The following is a 24,917-nucleotide window of genomic DNA, read 5'->3' as shown; positions in this document are numbered from 1 at the left end:
CAAATAGAATTAATATTTGATAAAAATTAGCTTTAAAATACTTTCATTTTTTATTAGAATACAGTTGTATTTTTATTAAATTGCTTTTTTACTAGAAATTAACAAAACATAACTATATTTTCATCAGAATTTTTTGATTACAATATATGTTTTTAACAAAATTTGACAAACTAATTATATTATTTTTAAATATTAAAATATTAAGAAAATTATATGAACTAATTTAATAAATTTTAATTGATATTGCAATGACACAATAATTAACAACAATTAGTTCTGTTTATCGCACTTGTACTTTTAGCTATTAAATTCAATTTTAGTAATTAATTAATACAAATATATTTTATTACAATACGATATACATATATGACAATTTATTTAATTTAGAAAATTTAATATATTATTTAATTGAGTAAATTACATTCAATTATATTTTTTAAAACTACACTTATATATATTATTATGTTTTAATTTCATAATCACATTATTCGTAAAACGTTATAAAATTCTAAAAAAATCATTACATGTAATTTAATTAATACATAAAATAAATCCTACATTGCATGGATAAGAAAATTAATATATATATATATATATAAATTTTAATTTTAAAATCTTTAAAGTTTGTATTATTATCTATATAAGTTAAAGGATAAAAAATAATATTTAGAGGTAGAAGTATTATGGAAGCCTTTTTACTAAGAGTCAGATTGCATTTTACCTCCTTACTCAAAAAAAATGAACAAATTAGTCCTTGCATGTTAGATAAAAAAGCAAATTAGTCCTTCAGTAAAAAAATTTATCAATTTCTACTATTAAAAATTTGTCTCTATATGTTGACATGAGGTCCACGTGACATACTATGTGTAATTGTCTGATTATTCTATCAGCCATGTCAGTTTTTAATAATAGAGGTGGATGAAAATTGTAAGTGAAAGGACTAGTTTGCTTTTTTATTTAATGTATAGATACTAATTTATTTATTTTTGAGTAAAGAGACAAAATACAATCTGACTATTAATACAAAGACTCAATAATACTTTTTACCATATTAAAAAGAAATTAGAATTAATTAATATTTGTGACAATTTATTCAAAGTGAAATATATTATTTAAAAATTTTCAAAAGAAAAAAAGTTTATTATTTAAAAAGACTATACTTTTTAATGGAAACGAGGATCAATCTAGATCGAAGAATTACAACTCCTTTTTCTATATCAAACTCCCCAGCAGGCTCTAGTAGCCCAATGTGGTGAGTCAAATATCTTTAATCCTCTCGTATCAACCTTTAGCCTCTTAATCATATAGTCGGCTACCTGGTTACTCCCTCGACACTTGCTCGAGTTTAACATTCCATTGCCATTATAGTAACACCTTAATCCATCTAACCAATAAAAAAGCATGGAAAAAAGATTGTATGAAACATGAATATTATCCATTTCCAATAGTTTAATGCCACATTAGCAATTTTATCTTGAATTTCAGGATTTTCATTTGGATTTGATTTTTTTCAAGATGGAAATGCTAATGTGGCATTAAACTATTAAAAAAGGGATACAAATGATGTGGCGTCACTATTTCATACAATCCTTTCCAACAAACATGTCTCTTATCTACACAATTTCCTATAAGCTGCAATGCTTCACTCTATCACTCTCGAGAATTACCTATCAATAGCCTTTACTCCAAACAACTTCCAGCCCTTCAAGCAGCGCCCACAATTCCAAATGGAGCACTGATCTAATACCAATGATTCTTCTAAAACCAATAATCCAGCTACCATAGGAGTCCCAAACCACCCCTCCGACCCTCACTTGACCTATGCCAACCTCGGCTACCCCATCAACGTTCACATTCGCCCATCCTTGCTCCGAGCAACACCATCCTAGATGACTTGTCATAGTTGGTCTCCTACCAATGGAAAGAAAAAAAAAATCATAAATAGGGTTTAGATGATGACAAATGTCTTTTGAGTTACATTTAAAAATCTAATAAATAAATGGACACATGTTATAATCTTAGCCGTGCTTGTGGAATTTCTTTTATTGTTTACCTAGAATAATTGTATGTAAAAATAGGTAAACGTACATGTGAAGTCTCTCTATTATTTGGGCTAAATCAAATTAGTCTATCTACCACTAAATGAATCAATTTAGCTCATATACTATTGAAAAAATTTAAATAAGGTTAACAAAGTTAGCATTTATCATTTAAAATTTTCATTTACTATTTAACAAAGTTATATTTTAAAAGTTTTTCATGGTTCTATAAATGAAATGTTTTGTTTGGAATTTAATTACAAATTACAAAATAATTTTCATGATAGTTTTTAAATAGTAAATGGTACTCTAGTACAATTCGACCTTATTTGATTCTTTTTAATAGTAAGAGATTAAATTGATCCATTTATTGGTAGAGAGACTAATTTGACCCAATTCCTATAATAGATGATCTTCGCAGATAGTCTCACCTTTAAAATATTAAATAAAAGTATAATATTAATTTAAAATTAATAAACTTGAATAGTAAAATATTTAAATAAGTATTAACATATACTAACGCTATTCATTTATGTATTATAAAATGTTTTATAATAAATCCTTAATTTAATTTTTCGTGATTATAAATGTATATTTTTAAAAGGTTATGTAAATATTAAATTTTGATACAACAATGTTAAAATAATAATATTTATTATTTATTTAATTAATTTTATTGAATATTATGCATTAAAAACTACTTAGTTAATTTATTGAAAATTATAAAATATAGTTTTTAATATGTATGAGTTAAGTTTTAATTTAATTTACATGGGATACTAAAAAACAATTGTAGTTTTTAATATATATTAGTTAAATTTTTAATGTTTAGTTAAAATTACAAAATATAGTTTTTAATATTTATTACTTAGACAAACAATATTTACTAATTAATTAATTGAAGTTATATGTTAAGTATTAAGATCATAGAGATTAAAATATTTATATCAATTTCATAAAAGTAAGATTTTATAATAAAAAACATTTTTATTTATAAGTAATTGAAGGTTTAAATATGTTAAAGGTTCTTGTACTCTTCTAAAATTTAAAATTTAGTCTCTATACTTTAATTTTGAGGTATTAAGTCCCTATACCTAGCGGTGAGCAGAAATTGGTTTTAATAAAAAAAACCAACATACTAAGTCTTTTTCGGTTTTAGTTTAGTTGATTTTGGTAGTCTTGTTGGTCTCAACATCGATTTTTTTACTTGGTCAATTAGCTCTCAATTTTTAAATTTTGGAACCAAATCGACCGAAAAAATTAATTTATATTATATATTAATTATTTAAAAAATCTTTATTTTTATAATATATAATAAATATATTACTTGTTAAATGCAACCCTATAAACTTAAACCCAAACCATTAACCCAAAACTAATAAAATACGACTCAATTAAAAAGTGAAAGTGAACCCAAAGCTTAAAAAAAAAATCAACTCAATCTTACTAACCTCACTCATTTCCTATCCCCAACATTTCTCTCATTTCTCCCCAAAAAAATTGCAAAGACGATCCATTTAGCTTACTCATTTTGTCTTGAGAATCTTTGCTGCTTTGAAACATAAAACTTCAAAGATGATTGCTAATGAGTATTAACTATAAAGGTTTATGTAATTTCACAAATATGTCGTTTGAGGACACATGGCAAGCTAGCAAGCCATCTAACAAAAAATTGAGAAGCCGCCCACAAGCTCTCTTTCTTGAAGACAACCATCTAGACAGGTGCAAACCTTCTGTCACCTAGATCCCCAAGCTTTCCTTGGGAACATAAAGTTGTTGGTCACCAAACACCACGTGGGCTCAATTACCCCGTACCATCAATTCAAAAGTGAATGGCAAGATTTTTCCCATCACAAACATCCTAGCTCTATCGAAGACATTCGCTCCATACACTCCATAATGATATCTAAATGGCAAGTCTAACACATTAACACCACCTTAAACGAGACCTTGCCTATAAATACCTTCAGGGACGATGAAGAGGGGATCGACTCTTCAAGAAAATCATTCCTATACTCTTTCAACTTATCTTCAGTTCTTAACCTTAACACTTTTCTCACCTTCTTTCTCTATAACATTTAGCTTTCTGCCTTAATTGGGTGAATTGACCTTTACAACAACCACTGTTCTCTCCCCCATACCTCTTCATTTTTGTATTATTGTATCAAAATTTGGTGTAGTTAACATGGACATCATGGCTTCGCAATCCCAAAGTGGCATCCCCATTGCCCAAACCAACTAGACCAATGACCCAACCAACCAGATCAACTCTGCTCCACCCAACACTCCCATTGTCGAAACCGTTTTCTTGAAATTTGAAAAATGGATATCGATTTTGAAAATGGAAATGGAGTCGCCACGATCTTTTATTAAGGTGTGACCGGTTCACCATTAAAATGATTTTTTGGTCTGCGAATTTTGAGAAAAATTAGGTTCGGGAGTCGGTTACGCACGAGGAAGGGTCAACACCCTCGTAACGCCCAAAATTGGTACCGAATCGATTGTTTAATGTCTTAATGTCGAAATTTTGAAAAGATTTTAAAATATGAACCTTTTATTTTGAATAAAATGAATTAGACGATGAGATTCACTTATTTCAAAGAAATAAATCGTCACACTCAGTAAGTTAGAGTGCAACATTTTAAATCCTCAAAATTAAATTTATCTCTTGACTTTTAAAACCTATGCATTTTGAGAAGGATTTCCGATTATCTGGATCAAATGAGAAAATCAAACCCAGTAAGTTAGGGTTCGATTTCTCCAAATTCCTAAATATCGAATATTGCCTTTATTTCCATTTGTTAGAAAAATCCTCGTCTCAAGAAAACAATACGTCATCTCCAATGCGTTAAGACACCACGTATCGAATTCTCGAGAATGAGCTATTTATTTATTTCGATTAAAGCACGTCCTCGATTATTTAGATTCAACGAGGAAAATTGGAACCCAATATGTTAGGGCTCAATCTTTTCGAAGATTCTAAATGCCGAGCATTGCATTTAATTCCAAGATTTTTCCCTTTTTATGAATTTGGGTAAAAAGTTGACGCAATGTTAAAACAATGCGTAAGTAAAGGGGTACATTGATGAATGACGACAATATGAAAATACGAGTAAACAATTCATAACTCGCATGATAGAAATTATAGCACTATGTACGTTACTTCAATGCTAACTAATAATCAAAACGAATGAACTAAAATAGCATAACAAACAAATTAGAGTAAATAATAAAGATTTAAAATGAATAATGCGAAATATGCAAAATTAACAATGCACAATTTAACGTAACTAAAACATAAAATAGTTTGTAATAAACAATTTAAAACAATTTAAAACATTGCACAAAAGCAGTTTAAAGGGAATGATATAAAATCTAAAATAAATAATACACGTAAAACATTTAATAAAATAACATAGAGAGCAATTTAAATAAGTAATATATGAAACAACTTAAAGGAACCAATATCAGACATTTTAATATGAATAATAAAAATGAAATAAATAAAATATGAAAAGGGGATCATAAATACAAAAAATTAGATGAAGTAATATTTGTAAAAGGTTGGAATTAGAAGTTAAGGTTCAAATTAAAATCTGAATAAAATTCGGGGATTTAAAATTGCAAATAAAGTGAAAAGCAGCTCGGGACTGAAATGAAACGCGCGCCATGAACGAGGGACCAATCTTGTAATATTTTTGAGCCCCAAAACGCGGCGTTCAGCGCGGATTAAAGTGAAATCTGAATTAAATCATTGGGCCAAAATGAAAAAAAAACAAAAGAACCAAATTGAAACAGGTGACAAAGCGGAAGGACCCGTAGCGCAAATATCCCATTAGACCCAAAGTGCGCGGATCCTTCCCTCGGGTCGGGTCACCGTGCGGGTCGCAGGTCCTTCAACGGCACCATATTATGAAAACATTATAAAACTAAAAAAACCTAACTCTAAAGACTTTCATTCAGATTTGCAGAAGAAGGGAGAGCACCGCCTCCAGCTTCCCTTCTTCTACTGCTTCACCTTCCCCTCTGCCCGTTTGACTCTGTTTTGCTCAGAGGGAGGGCTTCATCGGCGCCGACAACAAGGTACAAATCCCCCCTTTCTCTCTAGCGTCGCAATCTTGAAATCCCATCCATCTCTGATTTCAAACGGAGTGAACGGAGCTCCGTTGGCGTACTCTTGCGAAGGTAACCGTCTCCTCCTTCTCTTTATATTTAAGTATACAAAAAAGAAACAAGAACAGAAAGATAGAAGAAAAGAAAAGAAAACTTTAAAGAAGGAAATCACCTTCGAAAAACTCCTTCTCTCTTGTCTTTTGATTTTTTTTATTGATATTGTGTGTGTGATACAATATGCGTGTGTGTAAAAAAAATACAAAGGCTTTCCCTCTGATTTTAAAGCTGAATCTGCGAAAAAGAAAAAAATAAAAATAAAATACAAAAATCTCTCTGTGCTGTGTCGTTTGCTTGTGTTTGTTGCAGGTACTGGTGTACGGAGGCCAGCTGGGCGTGCGTGGCGTGGACGGAGGTGGCCGTACGGAGGCGCGTTGGCTGCAGCGCTGAGGCTAGCTAGAAACCCTAGGGTTTCTGTTTCTGAAAGTTTTGTTTTGGGCCGCATTGTAATTGGGCTAGGGTTTAGTAATTTGGGCTGATTTGGCTTTAGGTCTGGGCTTGGGTTAATTGGGTTTTGTTTAAGTTTAGTATTCAGACCAGCGTAATGGGTCAGATGTAAATGGACTTTTAATTGGATTCTATTATTTATTAATTTTATTTATGCGGGCCTGGCCAAAATTGGGCCTTACACCCATCCCACATGATTTAGGAGTTTCTATTGGCATGAACTCTACTCAATTTACTTTTTTTTCTTCCTTCCCTAGAGGAACCCCTTTACAATATGCAAATATCCTTTTACCCACCTTAGAGCAATTAATGAAGGCTCTAAGGGATCCCTTGATTCCTAATCTTATCTCTCTTATTGCACCAATAAGAATAACTTCTACAGCTGCCTCGACTCCCCTAGTTACTACAGCACCTTAGCCACAACCTGGTGTGTCCCCTCTTAGACCTTTTAACTAAATAAGTCTCTGACTGCAATAAGCTATAACCTGCCTTACAACCACACTTACTCCACCAACTGTGACCCTCACCCCTCTAGATCAAGTTTCTCGCCAATAAGCATCGGGTCCTTAATCCTATGACTTAGAAACCCAAGAAAAATTACGACGTCTAGAAGAATAATTTTCTAAGCAAAAGCATCACTTCAAGGAGCAGCAAGAATAACAACGTGTCCTTGAGTAAAGAAGTGCCCAGAACGAGATGCTTATCCATAAGTTAAAAGCTACATAAGGGTTCCCGAATGAGAAAACCCGACTCCTCAAGAGGATAACACTCAGTCCACTATCCGTGGAGAGTATAACACAATAATTTGAAAGATCTTCACAAAAATAATGCCAACCTCACAACAATATCCTAACACTCCCAGGGTAACAATAACGTTTATAGGAAAACAACTCAGAGCCTTTAGAGGAGAACTAATACAAGAAGTAAATGAGGTACAAACAAAATGAATCTATCTAGAAATACTCCAATAAACCATTGGCACCTGAGGTTTTTGATAGCCACATTTTAGCATCCTTCAAGTTTTTAAAATTTTTGTATAACGGGTTAGGGGATCCAAAAGATCATCTGATTTAGGACAATAATTAGATGAATATACTAGAAGTGTCTAATAGAGTTAAGTGTAGGGCCTTCTCTAAGACCCTCTTACAAATAGCTCAACAACGATACTTATCATTGCTCTGAGGATCCATTTACTCTTTCAAACAGCTGGTTGAGCAATTTATAAGTCGTTTACTAGAAATCAAGACACTCAAACAATCTTTAACTTATCTTATGACCATCCACCAATAAGCAATATCTTATGACCATCCGCCAATGAGCAAACAAATCCCTTGTTGATTATGTGCAACGTTTCAGTGCTGCCACTATGGTCACAAAAGGGGTCACAGATGAATAGGCCATTCAAGCATTGATGAATAGGCCATTCAAGCATTCATTGTTGAAACCACCCAGCAACATCTCATGTACATCATCATTGAGAATACACTGAGCAAACTCTCCTATCTCTATGAAATGATACATAATTTTTTGGAAAGAGATGAGGTAAAGAAATTGTGTCGATACCTCTATCCTAGTACCACATCAAACCAACCTTTTGTGGGGGATCACCTCTTAGGAGATTTTAAGGCTATCAACAGCCAAGAACCAATACATGGGTAGGCGAGCGTAGATATGGACAATCAAACCAGATAAATCAGTAGCGCATGAACAATTTCCATACCATGGATCGCCAAGGACCCATCCCTAACTATAGAGGAGGTGAAGACCAGTGACCTCGAGCCCTATACAATCAATTTAGGACTTATCATAAACTCAACTATTCCGCAACCTATATATTCAACCAAGTAGAGTACCAGGGAATTCTAGAAGTGACATTGCATCTCCCACCCAACCAACATCATAACAACTCCAACCACTATTGTAAATACCATTAGGGGTGAGCAAAATCTGATTCGATTCAAAAAACTCGATAAAAAAATTAATTTTTAAATTAAATAGTTCGAGTTATTTAAGTTAATCAAGTTATTCGGATCAACTCGAATAAAAAAGTAAATTTTTTGGTTTAACTCGAATATGAATTACACAATTCGAGTTATCCAAAAATCCAAATAAGAAAAGGCAAAACTACGTCATTTTGATAAATGTTTACCTTTTCTAAAGTTCAAAGTCAAAACTATCAAGTTAAAAGGCAAAATTTCATTGTTTTGATAAATATTTACTCATTAAGTTAAAAGGTAAAACAATTATATTGTTTATGTGGTTAAATAATCTTATACTTTGTCTACTAGTTAAATAATCGGTATATGTAAATGCCACATTGAGTATAAATAATATGATTCATTAACTCGACTCGACTTAACTCAAAATTTTTTCATTCGATTCGATGTGATTTGATTCGATTCGATTCGATTTGAATCGAAAAAAATTTAAATTGAGTTCAGTTGCTAAAATATGATTCATCAACTTGACTAACTCAAAATTTTTTGACTCGATTTGACTCGACTCAATGGAATACTCACCCCTAAATACCACAATGCTTGAGGACACCGTACTCATTAGTGTGTACATTTAAAGAAAGCTTTGGAAAATACGATCTGGAAGGGGCACCTTAAGCAAATTTTGGCTTAGGGCATTATCAATCAAACAAGGCTCAAGACAGGGAAATAGGTTTATTAGGTCCACAACATGACGACAGAGGAAAGAAACTAGTGAGAGAAATCATTGATGTTCTAGTAGGAGGGAAGTATGTGGAATGGGTCGCATCGAACTCAAAATGAAAGGCTTACATGAGAAGTGTTTTATCAGTTTCAACCATGGTAAAAGAACTCAAGCCTTCCCCATGAAACCTTTGATTCTTATAGCAAGATGAAAAAGATGTCATAGATGTAGAAGGATAGGACCCTCTAGTGGCTTCAACTAATATCTCTTCTTTCCTAGTTAAGAGGATTCTAGTCAATATGAGTAGTTTAGTAGATATACTAATGGCTAAAGCTTTCTACTAGACAGGAATCAAGAATATGCAGCTCTAGCCCGCAAGCTCAGTTTATGGCTTCGTGAACCAACCTATTACAATTAAAGGATCCGTTATCCTTCCAGTAATCTTGAGATGTGGTAAGCAAGCAATCATAGAAATGGTAGATTTTCTGGTGATTGACCACCTGGTGGCCTACAATGCCATTTTCTAGAAGCCAATCATGAGGATGACAAAGATAGTAGTTGCCACCATTTGCATGACAACGAAGTTTTCTACTTTTAGAGGTGAAGGGTATATGAAAGCTGATCAAAAGGCAGCCTAAAAATGTCATATTGTCTTATTGCAGATCACTAGAAAGAACTAAGACTCTTTACTTCCCCTTTGATTTATTGCACATCACACTCCCATCATTTTGCAATAGTCAATATAATCGGGAAAATGGGGATTAATCTGGAAAGTCTCGAAGCCAAACTTGAAACCCAACTCCCCAAAGCACAACCATCAGAAACATTATATCCCATCCATTTGTAGCAAGAGGAACTTGAAAAAGTTACCGAAATCACCTCGATCCTTTCCCCTAAAGGGAAGGAAAATATGAAGTACCTATTGATAGTATGTCGGGATGTTTTCGCTTGGACGACAATAGACATGCCGAGAATTTAGCTATATATTATTAAACACTTTTTTAGACTAGATCCTAGTTCCTAGCCAATGAAGCAAAAGAAATGAAAATTCTTTGATGAGTTTATTATAGTGCTATAATGGATTTTTATTTAATAAATTTTCTAAATGGACAAATAGTTAAAGTACAAGTGGTTCGATCCTAAAGTTAGTGGTTTTGGGAAAATGAGGTATCAGGACCTTGTTTCCGTATGGCTTAAATATTTTCATTAAATATTTACAAAGTTTTTATATAGGTGAATTGAATTTTGGTCTGAATTTTTTATTGAATTGATGGTTAATTAAGTACAAAGACTAAATCATAGAAATCGTAAAAGTTAATCGATATTGATTTTATTAGTTAAAATGCTTAATTAATAAATGTTTGAGGATCAAAGTGGCAATTAACCACTTTTTAAATAGTGGTGGACATTTAGGTGTAGTATGGCTTAAAAATATTATAAAACTTTAATATTATAACATAAAATAAGAATAAAGAAAATGAAAGGAAAGAAAAGCCATTATCATTTTAATCATGTTCTTCCATCAAAAAACATAAGCTAAGGAGCCAAAAACACCATTTTTGAAGCTCCAAGTATTCAACTTTGCATGGTATGATTTTCTAAACCCCTTTTTTTATGAATTTATGTTTTTGAGATCATTATAACATGATTTACCTAAACTGTACCTCCATTTTAAAAATTGTTAAAGTTATAAAATGTTGCCATTGATGGTTTTGAGATTCTTTATGTTTAATGGTAGGATTTGAAGATTAGAAGTGTAATAGGACTAATTTGTAAAGTAAAATTTGTTAGTTTTTATTTTAGGGACTAAAATGAAAATACTTCAAAATTGACATGAGTTTTCTATAATTATTGAAATTAGAGGGATGTTCAAGGACGAAATTGAAAACGGATTGAAAAATGAAGCTTATATTTGAAAGATATAGCTATTTCAATGTTAGGGACTAAATTGAGTAAAATGTAAAACTTTAGGGAATATTGATAATAAAATTAAGCTAATAAATTTTTATAATTGGATGAAATAAGAGGTTGAAATTGATAAATTGAATTGAATGATTGTATAGATTAGAATGGGACCAAATTAGAATTAATTGAGGAAAAGGCAAATTCTTTGATTAGTCCTTAGAGAGTTAATTGTTTCTTTGTTTTGACCGGTAAGCTCATACAGTATTTTGTGTTAAATTTTATGTATTTAAAATTACAATTGTAAATATGTTTATTTGAAATTTGGATTGTTTACGATTTTGTATAAAAAGGTGAGATATGGATTAAATCATAAATAGATGACAAATTGATTGATAAATTGAATATAATGAATTGCAATCTGAGATTGATTAGTTTAATTGAATCAAATTAATATGATTATGTTGATTATCGAGACAAAGGACTAAATTGAATAGAATTAAAAATAGTATAAATTCGTGAAGTTGTAAAATCGGCTTGGTATTGAAATGAATTGTGTTATGCTATGTATGAAATGATATCTTGATTAATGAATTGATGATATTGAGATTGATTAAACAAGGATCAAAATATAAAGAAATTAATTACTAGTTACCCTATTAATTGTTCGGGTAGAGTCGGATATAGTTGGCATGCCATAGAATAGATAGAGTACAAGTTACTTCGACTACGTGTTGATGAGTGCTGGACACAATTTTTACTTCAATTATATCGATGAGGCACCGGGTGCCAAACATATTGATGAGCGTTGGGTGCAATCTATTTACTTTGGCATTATCCGATGAGGCACTGAGTGCCAAACTGGTGTGATTGATTGGATCTGTGTATCCGTTCTAATCTGAGTCAGATTAAAGGGGTATAAAATGAAAATTTGATAAATTATATTTGAATTGGGTTGATATTATGATTTGATGATTTGTATACATATTGTGATTAACGGATATCAATGACATGTGAAAAATCATGCAAGCAGGTTATACGAGCCCGGAAAGTCGATATAGAAATGTGATGAATCAATTAATTTGATTTGGAATTTGAATAAGTAAATGAAATAGTAATTGACATTAAATTGAAAATGGATGTATAATTGATAAATAGATGGAATGATATGATATTATGAGAATGATGTTCATATGGTTAAATGTTGAATTGGTTTTGAGAATGGTATTGAAATGTGATTCTAGTTGATTTGGTTTATTTCATATTGAAATTTTATATGATGAGGTTAAATGTTAACTCACCTTTTTTATATTTGATTTGCCATGATAGACAAACTTTACCAAGCTAAGTAACATGTAATGTTTAATTATAACTTGAACTAAGTTACTTGGTTTAATACCTGTGAACTTACTAAGCATTTGTAATGTTTATCCTGTTGTTTCCCTTTCTCTATAAATGGCTAACTTACAAAACATGTCTAGTGGATTTTTGAGGAGCTCACACGATCCTATTATTGATTTGGTAGTCTTTCTATCATTTGAATCTCAGTTTTGTGGCATGTAAAGAGGTTTCAATATGGTTAAGTATTGATTTTGTAAGTTGATGAAATGGTCCATATATAATATGCTTGTTTTGAATGTGTATATAATATGTATGTAAGACTTGAAGTGTATATGTGTTTAATTAAGAGTTCTCATGTGTTTGAACTATAAATGTATTTTTTTTAAATGCCTTATTAAAAAGCTCAAAATGTGAAAAATGGTATTATGGTTCACAAATGGTTGAAGCTTCCAAATGGTCATATTTAATTGTAAAAAGGTTGGATTAATGTGATATAAATGGTATACAATTGTATCAATTGATTTGAATGATTGACAATGCTGATATAACCTTGTTGTGAAATGGTACCACTGAGGCATATTGGTTAGTTGATTAGGGATTGCTATATGATATCTTTTGGACAAGTCTAAAAGTTGATAGATGTATATGTTTGGCTTATTTGGAAGATTGGTTTTGGTAACTTGCACCAAAAAACACATTTTTGCACCATATAGGCTGACTATAAACAGAAAAATATATAGGATTTTTCCTATATAATTCATCACCTTTTTACTTAAAATTGTTGTTAAAACCAAGTAATTATTTAATAAATTAATGAAATATGTGAAAATATGAAATTAGGACATAGAAATTATTAAAATGTGATTTTATGTTTTATTATATAGTTTTCATGCATAAAATGGCTATTTTATATTAATTTAAGCATATTATATTTTTAAGCTATGAAGTGGGCCATGCATGATTAAATTAAATAATAAAATATAATGTTATATTTTAATAATTCATTTTAAATATTTCATTAATAAAAATTGGGTTTAATTAATTAAGTAAATTGATTAATTAAAGTTGTTAAATTAATTTATTGGTCCTCTAAACTATTTGCTATCTTTGACAGTCTAAGGATTTTCTTCTAATTGCAAAACCGTCCAAGTGGGGACCAAGTCAACCCAATTTTTGGCTGCACATGGCTGATTATAAACCAGCTTTTGGTTTAATTATACAAGGTCTTTGAAGAGTTGAAGAAATTAGAGATTTACCTGAATATTTCACTTGACCGAGTCTCAGTCCTGAATTGTTGTGGCATCCAAACTGACAAAAAATCAAGGAAAAATCAGCTTGATTTGCTTGATTTATGGCCGGCCAACCATGAGAGATTTTTCAAAGGATGAACACCCCTATTTTTAGTAAACTATCCCCCTCTCCTCACCTATAAATAAGACCCTCTCATTCATTCATCCATCATCCCTCACTTCTCATCATTCTCTCCTCTCTCAATTCTCTCAACTCTCTTCGCTCTCACACCTATCATCATCATTGCATAAGGATTTCAGCAAATTAGCCTCTTAAAGAGCCCTTGGTCGGCCACCTTGGAGAGCCATCAGCAAAGGAGCAAAGTAAAGGAGCGAAGGAGCCTCGTCAGTCAGAGTCTTGGGTGACAGCCACTCTGAATTGGGTTTAATCTTTCTCTTCTTTAATTTAATTTAAAGATGTTTGCTATGAGTTCTTTGTTCTTGTTTACAACAATGATAGCTAAATTTTATTTAAGCTAGGATGATTATTTTAATTAAATAATATTTATTTGATTCATGCTTATAATGTTTGTGCCTCAATCGAACATGTTTTCAATTAAAATCAAGTCTGTATTTCATTCATACGTGATTGAAATGTACCTGAATTAGCTGAGAAATCCTAACCAGATGATGGCTAATGGACGCATAATTGAAATGTGCATGCTCAATTTAGATCCTAACCCGATTAAATTGTAGGTTGCATAACAACCCTAACCAGGCTCTGTTATCTGCATAGTTTTTAGATTTGTGTGATTAAATTGCTTCAAACCTAACACGTCCCTGTTACCTCACACGAATGCTAAGAAACCCTTAGTAAATAAGGATCAACAAAATGCGAATTTACTAAGTAAAGGATTCCGAAAGGACCTAATTTGGTTTCCAAATTCATGAAAGATCGAGTTGCCATGGAATGTTTTTCCGAATATTATTAAGTATGATGATAATAAATTAAGTTTAATTAAAGTAATTGTCCTAGTTTATTTATGTTATAATTGTTGCAAATTGTGTTTAATTTTACTAAAATCTACTTCATTCATATAGTCTGCATACTTAGGAAAACTTGCATTAGGGATCATTGCATTTAATTTAATTTAGACACCACTTCTCAACTATATTGTGTTTTTATTTTTTTTACAAATTGTTAATATAATTTTACAAGTTAAGTGGCTTAGCACAAGCACAATCCCTGTGGAGACGATAAGTCGATACTTACTTATTACTTGATAACGACTGTGTACACTTGCACAAACCCAAGCGTTACACTGACACACGACTGTGTGTAACACATAAATAGTTGACATGGTTGTGTGCTTGCTGGTAGTTAGGAAGTATTTATATCACATGGTCTTAGTTTGTTACACAACCCATCTACATGGCCGTGTGACTTTTGATGAAATATTACATTTTGGTCCACACAACTTCAAAAACTTACATGGCCTGGACACACAGCTGTGTGACCCCTATTTTACATGATTATCTTTAACTTTTTAAAATGTTACAATTTAGTCCATGTTCATGCTTGAGTATACAAACGAGCTTTCGTAAGCTCAATTAAGACTCAAATTAATTGTGTATCTTAATATCTAGCTATTATGATATGATTTAATATTTGAATGTTTTGTTTATGGTATCCTTAATCATAATTTTTTTTAAAATGTCACAAAAAGGTCCCTATTTGATCTCAGGCTAACCCTAAAGCATTTGTATGCTCGTATAAGACCCGAGAAAGAATGTTCATGTTATTCAATGTTGTATTATTGATAGATTGCATGATTGATGAAGTGAAATGATGTTTTTACGGTGAATTTATCTGTAGTTGCTCCGACAACGAATGTGGTACTCTATTGACCAGAGCCGATGATCGGGTCGGGTAAGGGGTGTTACATTTAGTGGTATCAGAGCTACAAGTTTAGCTGATTTTAGGTCTAAATGTAACACGTGTTGAGTCTAGAATTACATGCCATAATAACTTGTGATAGTGTGATGCCTTTTGGTATGGATTGATTTTGTTTTTCATTTAGATAACTATTGTTGGTCAATTAAATTGTGTCGTATTGATTAAAGTTAATAGTAATGTTTCTGCATCTAATTAGGGAGCTATTTTTAGTGTACTCATTGTACAAGGGCTTGGGAATATTACAAGAGATGCCTTTTTCCAATTGTTAAACCAGTGGTTCACCCAACATTTGGGAGCTATCCTTTTAGCTCAGTAACCTCAAATGCAACCTTCACCCTCGATTGTGCCTTCTATGGCACCCCATTGTCCTTAAAACCTAAATACGGTAAATATTAACTGATCTCAATTGAAAAAAATTGTAAATAAGGGACAGAAGAGTTTCAAGGTAAGAAAGATTGTAAATAAGGGACAGAAGAAGTGTATCAAATGTGGGTAACTCTAACATTAATAACATTGAAAGAATGTATTGTACTGTATGAGTGAGCTTAGAGATGGTAAGATATGAAATGAAAAAGATTAAGCTAACTTAAAAAGCCGAGACCCAGAAAACACAATGTGACCAGATCTTTCTCGACTTCTCATTTAAGCAGACGAGAAATTTTAGGAGTCAATCCTTTGCCCTACAGGAAATCCAAAGAAAAGATATGTCTAAACAGAGTTATTCGAGGCCTTAGTCTATGTCGGTGGCTAATACAGGTAGTGTCCAAAACAGAGTAAACTGGTTTTTGAACATTCCGACAAAAATCATTTCAGGGAAAATATAGAATGAGAATGGGAGCTTGTTTCAGGGAAAATACGACTCTATTAAGACTTGTTGAAGGATTACTTGAGAAATCAAATGTCATTAGTGATTGAATTGTTAAACTGATGCCAACTTCGCAAGAAGATAGGAAATCAAGAATTAGTAATAAATTTGGAACCAATCAAGGTTGGACTAGGGATATGACGTTGAGATTTGAAGTTCGTGCACTAGTTGGAGTTTAAGTTATTTGAGCTAGAGAAGAGGCTACAACCCTTGACATTATAGCTGACAGAAACAAATTGTGTTTAGATATCTGAATGGTGAATTGGTTAATGTTGAGATAGGCAGACTTGGTTTTTTTCTTAATATCATATTAACAATATTAGCCTGAGTATTGATCAAAAAAAGATTGTAAAGTTTATTTAACTACATTTTAGATGCTAGAATATCAAAAACAAAGATGGAAAAAGCTTTAACAATTAACGAATGCACTGATGTATTTCCTATTGCTAGGTTTACTGCTAGAGTGAGAAAACTTGAAATTATTATTGAAGTGACACCCAGAACTGCTCCAATCTTGATTGCATCATACAGAATGGAAAGAATTGAAAGCATGGTTGTAATAATGATTAGACAAAGGATTTATTCAACCGAGCATGCCATTTTGAAGTGTGCCAATGTTATTTGTGGAAAAGAAAGCTGAGATTATGCGGTTGTATATTGATTACAGATGGTTGAATAGAGTCACCATAAAGAAAAAAAATATATGTTACATCGTATAGCCGATGTGTTTGATTAGTAAAAGGGAGCTACCGTATTTTAAAAAAGATTGGCTTTCGACCAGAATGTTATCAGCTTCAAATTATGACTCATAAGTATTGAAGACTGCTTTTTAGACTTGATATGAACAATGTGAGTTTTTGGTAATACTGTTTGGATAAACAAACACACAGCCGCTTTTATGGAATTAATGAACCAAACATAATTAGTATTTGAAAACAGTGTTGCAAATTTTGTGAGAGAAACAATTGTATGCAAAGTCTAGTAAATGTGAATTCTGACTTTGATAGCAAGATAAATTCGTATTTTTAAGATATTTATTTTTGGCTAATTATCGGATAAAATGCTATTAAATTTAGGATTTCTTATCAGGAATGAAGTTGGTGTACTGAATTCAAAGTCTTACAAAAATGGGCTAAATTGGAACAAAAAGAAAAGAGGAGGGCTTGATTGAAAGATTGAAGATTTAAATATGGCTGGATAAAGATTGAAAGGTTGAAGATTTAAAAAAAGTGACCAGATAAAGATTAAAGGATTTTTTATATTGTTCAAATTCTGTAACTAGTTTGAATTTAATCTATAATTTAAATTTGAATTTTAAAATTTTAATTTATTCAGTGATAATATTTATGAAAATCTAGCTAAATTTCAGCACTAAAAGTGTGTATAAATACCTAGTGGCTACAACCAATGAGACATACAATTTGACCTTGGCATTTAATAAATTCTTTATTTTTTTTCCTTCCTGCATCTTTGCGTTCTCCATTCTGCTGTTTAATTTTTTTTCTTTTATTTAAAACCTTTATTGGTTTAATTACCTTCTAAGCCCCTTTCCATTTCCACCTTCCACAATTCCATTTAAACCATTTATTTTCAAGCATGATTCTTTCCATGATTAATTAAACCCCTATTAAGCTTTAGCCCAGAAATTGCTCCAACAAAACAATCGTGAGATACGAACCCATTCAAAAAAACCTCTCAACGCAGTATTTTATATCTATCTAGTATATGGGATAGTACAAATTCATCCCTTAAAGTTGATTCAGCTTTGATTCAAAGTGCACGTTGGGTTGGAGTTGTTTGGGATATAGTTGGGAAGTTGAATAGGCGGTGCAGTGTTCGAATTCCCGTGTACAAATTGACGTATCTAGGTGGAAAAAGCCAGTTGGATTCCATCAAGGGATATAGAGATTGGATTTAAACGACCCACGCGGTTGAGGCCATTGATTCGAGTTGTGCTTTTCAGATTGCAAGGCTCTCGAAATCTTAAATTGCGAACTTGTGTATCATAGTTAGAAATTTAGCAAGAGTCGATTTGTAGGTCGTACTGTGATCGACTACATAAGGAAAAGTTGGTAGTCGGGACGTTTTTGGTCGCTATAACTAGCTTATCACTTGGAAGGGAAAATATATTTCAAGCATCGATTCAAGATTGGAGTACACCGAGGCTAAGGCTAAGCTTAAAAAATATTTTATTTACCAATTTACTTTATTTCCTTAAATTTATTTTTGCATTTTTGAATCTGTTTTTATTTTTATTTTATTACACTATGTATTTCCTTATTTTATTATCTTTATCAATTTAAACCTTTTTTTTATTTTTTAGCATTGCTACGCATAGGTCGTGGGCCCGACTGTGATCGCAATAGCGGTTCTGGTCACGAAAAAAGGCGAAATTAGATAACTGGTCCCTGTGGATTTGACCCTACTACTTTATATTTCAATTTACCGTTATTTTTGTCATAGGAATTTATATTTGGTGATTTTGACGCCCATCAAATTTTGGCGCCGTTGTCAGGGATTGGTGAAAATTTCTAATTTTTGTTTGTTTTCTTTATGACTAGGTCAGAATCGGGGACTCTAGCATTTGAACCGAAAATAGAAAAGTTGGCTTGAACACTTTGAAGAGAAGCTATTTGGCACGATAAATAATCATAACCCAACTTTGAAGAAGGATCTTACACTGAAGATATTTACTCATCTGAAGATTTAGACAAAATGGCAGATCAAACTATACACCAACTTGTAGCTGCACCAAATGAACAACAACCACTATGCATAACTTACCCGGTGAGTGAAACACCGTTCAAGTTAAAGTTGGGATTAATACATTTATTGCTACTTTCCATAGTTTGAAAAATGAGAACCCCCATATTTATCTAAAAGAGTTCCACATGGTTTGTTTAAGCATGAATCCAGAAAGAGTAATTGAGGATCAAGTAAAACTACGAGCTTTTCCTTTTTCATTAGTCAACTCTACGAGAGAATGACTGTTTTATTTACCTCCAGAATTTGTTCATACTTGGACTGATATGTCTTAATTGTTTCTTGATAGGTTTTTCCCAGCAGTTCAAGTAGCCGAATTGAGGAGGAGTATAGTCAGAATACAACAAAAAGAAGTAGAATCACTCTATGGATATTGGGAACGATACAAGAAGTTGTGTGTAAGTTGCCCACAACATGACTTATCTGAACAGTCGCTCTTATAGTATTTCTATGAGGGGTTACTCACAATAAAAATGAAGATGATTGATGCTGCTAGTGGAGGGACTCTTGTGAACATGACTCCCCAAAAAGCTAGGGAATTAATTTCGACTATGGCTGCAAATTCTCGACAGTATTAACCACCTATGGAACCTACGAGAAGGGTTCATGAGGTAAGTACTCCTTCCATAGTAAATAAGATTGATGAACTTACTTATGTGGTTAAAAGTATGATTCACTACACCAAAATAGGCTTTTAGCGGCGCTTTTTTAGGCCTTTAGCGGCGCTTTCTAGCGCCGCTAAAAGTATTTGCAAAGCGTCGGAAAAAATGCCGCTAAAGAACGTGTCGCTAACTTTAGCGGCGCTTCTTCTACAAACGCCGCTAAAGACCAAGACCTTTAGCGGCGCTTTCCCTACAAACGGCGCTAAAGACTAAGACCTTTAGCGGCGCTTTTCCCACAAACGCCGCTAAAGAGCAAGACCTTTAGCGACTCTTTTATCACAAACGCCGCTATAAACCATGACCTTTAGCGGCGCTTTTATCACAATGCCACTAAAGAACAAACCTTTAGCGGCGCTTCTAGCAAAAACGCCGCTAAAAACATAATCTTTAAAAAAAATTATTTTAATCAAATAATATTTATTTTTATGGTAAATATTATATTACGTTTTGTTTTTTAAATTTGAACTTTAAATATACTTTTTAAGGATAAACAAAAAATATTTTTTAAATTAAATTTTCTATGAAAATTTTAACTTTAAAACTAAATATAAAAATTAATGAATTTAGTTTTAGAATTTAAAATAATAAATTAATAACACAATTAAAATCCAAAAGTTAGAACTGAAGTTGTCGTAGATATTAAAATAAAAATAAAATTTAGAATCAAAACTAAAATAAATAATACATATGAGAAACACATCGACTAGTTGAACTTGCCTATGACTATACACATTGCAAGGTAATAAAAATACAATGCGCTTTCTTTTGCACCATCTTTGCTCTGCAAGTTTCATTGAAGGCATTCCAAACTATATCTGCAATATAAACATGCATTATTCATAAGAAAGATAAAAGGTACAAACCACACATGTAGGGAGAGGAAAAGTGAAAGAAAACAGAAATTTATGCGTGTAAATACAAAATGCTTCAAACACAACCTAATTGTGATTCATAATAAATATTACCTCCACTTCTCAAGAGTAAGTGGATCCAAGTTCTAAAACAGAACAAGTTTTCCAAACTCGTGTGCATCCCGCAAACTTTCTTCCCAAGGCTGAAACAATGTAGGAAGCAGTTTAAGAATGTAGACCAATTTTCCCACAAATAACAAAAATCAAAGTAGGCTATGAAAATAATTTAAACAACTGGTTTAGGAGTGACAGAGGAGTGCTTACGAGTTCTCCAAACCATTTGCTCCTATCCTGTACGCATGAATAAACAGGAAAATGTAAGTACTTCTTCACAAGAAATATCCACATCAAGAACAGAGGGATAACAGGATAGTAAATCTGCAATAAGGAGGAAAGCAGAAACTTGCAAGCATGATATTGTACAAGATGATGAGGATTAAACAAATAAATTTATTCATCCAAAAAGAAATACGAGTAGAAGCAAGAACCAGGTAGGAGAAACAATCAAATGAGACCACATTATTCTTCCAATAAATGTTAAAAGAAATTGAAATTTGAGATCATGTGATTTAAAAAAAAAAAGATCCAATGCAGGAGGGAAAAAATAGGCTATAAAGTGAGGTGAACAAAGAAAGAAAAGGTGTCACAAGATTTACCTAAAAGAAACATTCAACGGCAAGCTGTAATGGTATCCATAGGAAGAAGAAAACTGTAAGGTGTTAAGATAATTTAAAATGTAAAAGTGCCAAGCAAAACCATGGGTAATATTTAGTTTCTGAAACAACAGAACAAACAAGTTATGAAAATTTTACAAATGAACACCTAAAATTCCAATCAGTCCAATCAATCAAAAGCAACTATAGAACTCCAGAGAATAAAATTTTAATCCTGTACGTAGTTAAGATCTTTAACCAATCAAATATTCCACAATGAACCAAGATAAGAACACAACCTCATCTTGAGATGGTAGCGTGGAATTTTTGGACTCCTGTACAATTTGCTCTTTGGCATCCTCCATGCCTGACGTAGCTCCTTGTAAACCCCAGCAAATAGCACCTATGATAGCACACAAGTAATTTGAATAAAAACTTCACTAATGCTAGAAGTTCGACAAATTAGGCAGCACGAAAAAAAACTAGGTAGAAAACAAAATACAAAATCTTTGTAAACACAAGGCAAACATCATAAAAAAGGCTATGATGCAAGTAAAAAAAATTCTCAGAGAATATCCATATCTACTCAATACCAGTTCGTAACATAACAAGCCCCAAATAATTACTAAAGGAGTTCACCAAAATTCAAGAAAAAATTGAACAAAAATATAAGCAGTATTTATTCAACCTATTAATGACTTTTCAGGCTTAAAATACAAGTATCCCATCCCTAAATATTTACTTGCTGAAACGTATCTATTCTGCATCAAAACCAATTATATAATTGCAGTAACAATGAAAAACCCCGAATACCAAATATTTTACAATTAATAACATGCCAAAATTTTACATTACATTAAATTTTACAAATACTAACCATTAAATTTAATTAAATTGAGGCAGAAGAAATGAGGTCCTTACTTAAGCTAGAAATTGAATTAAAAACCCTATGACTATCAAAACCTAACAAACAATCAAACCACAATATATTCTCCAACTAAAATTAAAAACAACCCTACATTAAAAAACCCTAGGTACTAACAATTATTTTACAAGTTAATTCAGCAAATAAATGACGATAAATTGGAACTAAATTCAAAGATTGGAGGAAATAAAATGCGAAATTGAAAAATACCGAAGTACCTGAATATTTTTCAGAACTCTAAAGGGATCAGAAATTCAAAGGAAAAGAAGGTATTAAATTCTATATAAGCAGAAAAATTAACTATCGCAGCAAACTAGAATTGAACAATTAACTAACTGGATGTGGCATTTGAGAACACTCAAACTTCGACAAAAATGCAATTCCAAAAGTAGTGAGGCCACTGAATGGCATGTCTGCCTGGACAGCCATAGTGTTCCCTGCAACACTTTTTTCATCAGTTCCCGACTGCATAAAGGGAAAGAGAGTATGTGCATAACACACGAGATCAAAACAAAATTCCACAATTACAACAAACATCAAATGATAACAAACAAAGCAGTATAGACAGTATACAGAAAATTAAGATTCAATTTCGATAATTGATTTTAAAACCACCAAGTAATGGAAACTCTCCAAGCTAGATCTACAGAACAGCAATTCTGAATTACCATAACAACAACAAATCTATTGGTCGTTGGTTCAGGTCCAATGTGAGCTCTTGAAAATGATAAAAAAAATATATGAATGAAAAAGGAGGGGGGCTTCTAAATTAGTGCTTTGTCTGAGTGAAAGTGAGAGTGAGAGAGAGAGGATCACTTGCCTAGATAACTAGTCTTAAGCAAATGCTTAATGAAGGTTGTTTGATTAAAATGGTAGTAACAAGAGCATCAGTAGCAAAGGAAGATCAACTATAAAATGACAAAACAAACCTTCTTTGATGATTTTGAGTAAAACCATTGAGATGCAGGTGATGTTTGATTTGAAGAACTACCTGCAAGCCCCAACTTGTAAAAATAACATATGATAGTGAAATCGGAGTAAACTAATCATCAAAGGTTACAACAAGAAAGTCATACCATTGCTTTCAAGGCTACTTGACTTTGAAGATTGTTTCTTTCTCTGAATAAATCAAGCAAAATGATAAGAAATTCCAGACGCTAAGCATATGGAACATAGAGTTTAAAAAGGTAAAAGTAAGAAGCCACATACCATGATTAATGTATCTAAGCCTTCCATTACAGGAGGTCTAATATTCTTAAAGTTTACTGCAATATATCAGCATACCTTAACATTAGAAAATATTAAAAAATTGTAAAACGAAAATTTGAACAAAAAGTAAAGCTAAAATTGTACCTGAATTAGCGAAGTTGAACTTCCACGACTTTGATCTGCTCCCAAACTAGCACTACTCGTACTCCGCTTCTTCTCTCCGGTCATTCACCTCTTCCCACTATAGAAGACTATAAATGTAACCGCAACAAAACAAGACAAATAGCCCAATACCACCAACGACCATGGCAATCAACAAAATCAGCTTCCTCTGTTTCTTTTTTCTCACATTTTTACAGTCATTATTCAATGGCTTACCACATAAATTTTCAGTCATTGAAAATACAGAATTATCATTGAATAAAGAACCTAATCCACTTGGAATCTCACCTTCAAGATTATTTCTAGAAAAATTCAAGTACTTCAAATAGACATGTTTGAAAATGAATCTGGTATGTTACCTGTAAGGCGATTTCCATCTAAAAGGTGATTTCTTCTGGGATTTCACCATTTAACTTGTTAGAACCCAAACCAAGCTCTTTTAAACGAGACAACCGAAAGAAATCCGCCGTTACATTGCCGATCAATCGATTCGAACGAAGCTGAATCACTTGAAGCTGAGAACAATTACTGAGCTCTGATGGCTCCGACAAAAGAGAAGCTGGCTTTGAAACAGTGGAGAGAGAAAGAAAATAAGTAAAAAAATCGAGCAAAACTGAAAAAGGAAAAAGAAAATACACTGCCGAAAAAAGAATTCCATGGATCAATCCTTGTGGTCTTTTGGTATAGATCGGAAAACCCTTTTGTCCTGATTCAGAGAGAAACAAAACTCTAAATCAATGAATCATTTGTTATATGCATATATGTGTATATATATAAATTCATGGAGAGAAGAAGTGGGAGTAAGGAGCAGGTAACCAAAACTCTTTTTTTGGGGGGTGAGAGGGAATTTGAATATCTTTTGTGGCGGTTTTATGAAAAACGCCAAAAAAGATAAGTAATAGCGGTGTTTTTAATAAAAATGTAGTAAAAAATCATTTCATTTTGTACAAAACGACACCGTTTTGTTATGCTAAAATTTTTTTATTTTGTCTGCTAAAAATTATTTTAAAGTAAATTATTTTTT

General features: G+C 32.1%; 1 protein-coding gene across 1 annotated transcript; it reads right to left on the bottom strand.

Annotated features, from left to right (window-relative positions):
- Positions 1–1,670: 1,670 nt before the first annotated feature.
- On the bottom strand, positions 1,671–24,714 carry LOC105790870 (uncharacterized). The gene is made up of 12 exons (XM_052634790.1): positions 23,876–24,714; positions 23,732–23,787; positions 23,599–23,641; positions 23,452–23,513; positions 22,859–22,987; positions 21,897–22,000; positions 21,601–21,624; positions 21,209–21,235; positions 20,999–21,087; positions 20,786–20,848; positions 13,814–13,865; positions 1,671–1,911 (listed from the first exon to the last, which is right to left on the bottom strand). The coding sequence occupies exons 2-12, from the start codon at positions 23,756–23,758 to the stop codon at positions 1,671–1,673; spliced, it is 861 nt and encodes a 286-aa protein (XP_052490750.1). The 5' UTR covers positions 23,759–23,787; positions 23,876–24,714.
- Positions 24,715–24,917: the final 203 nt, after the last annotated feature.

Source organism: Gossypium raimondii, chromosome 8, assembly GCF_025698545.1.
Source record: "Gossypium raimondii isolate GPD5lz chromosome 8, ASM2569854v1, whole genome shotgun sequence".
NCBI lineage: Eukaryota > Viridiplantae > Streptophyta > Magnoliopsida > Malvales > Malvaceae > Gossypium > Gossypium raimondii.
This window is presented reverse-complemented; position numbering and strand designations above follow the sequence as displayed.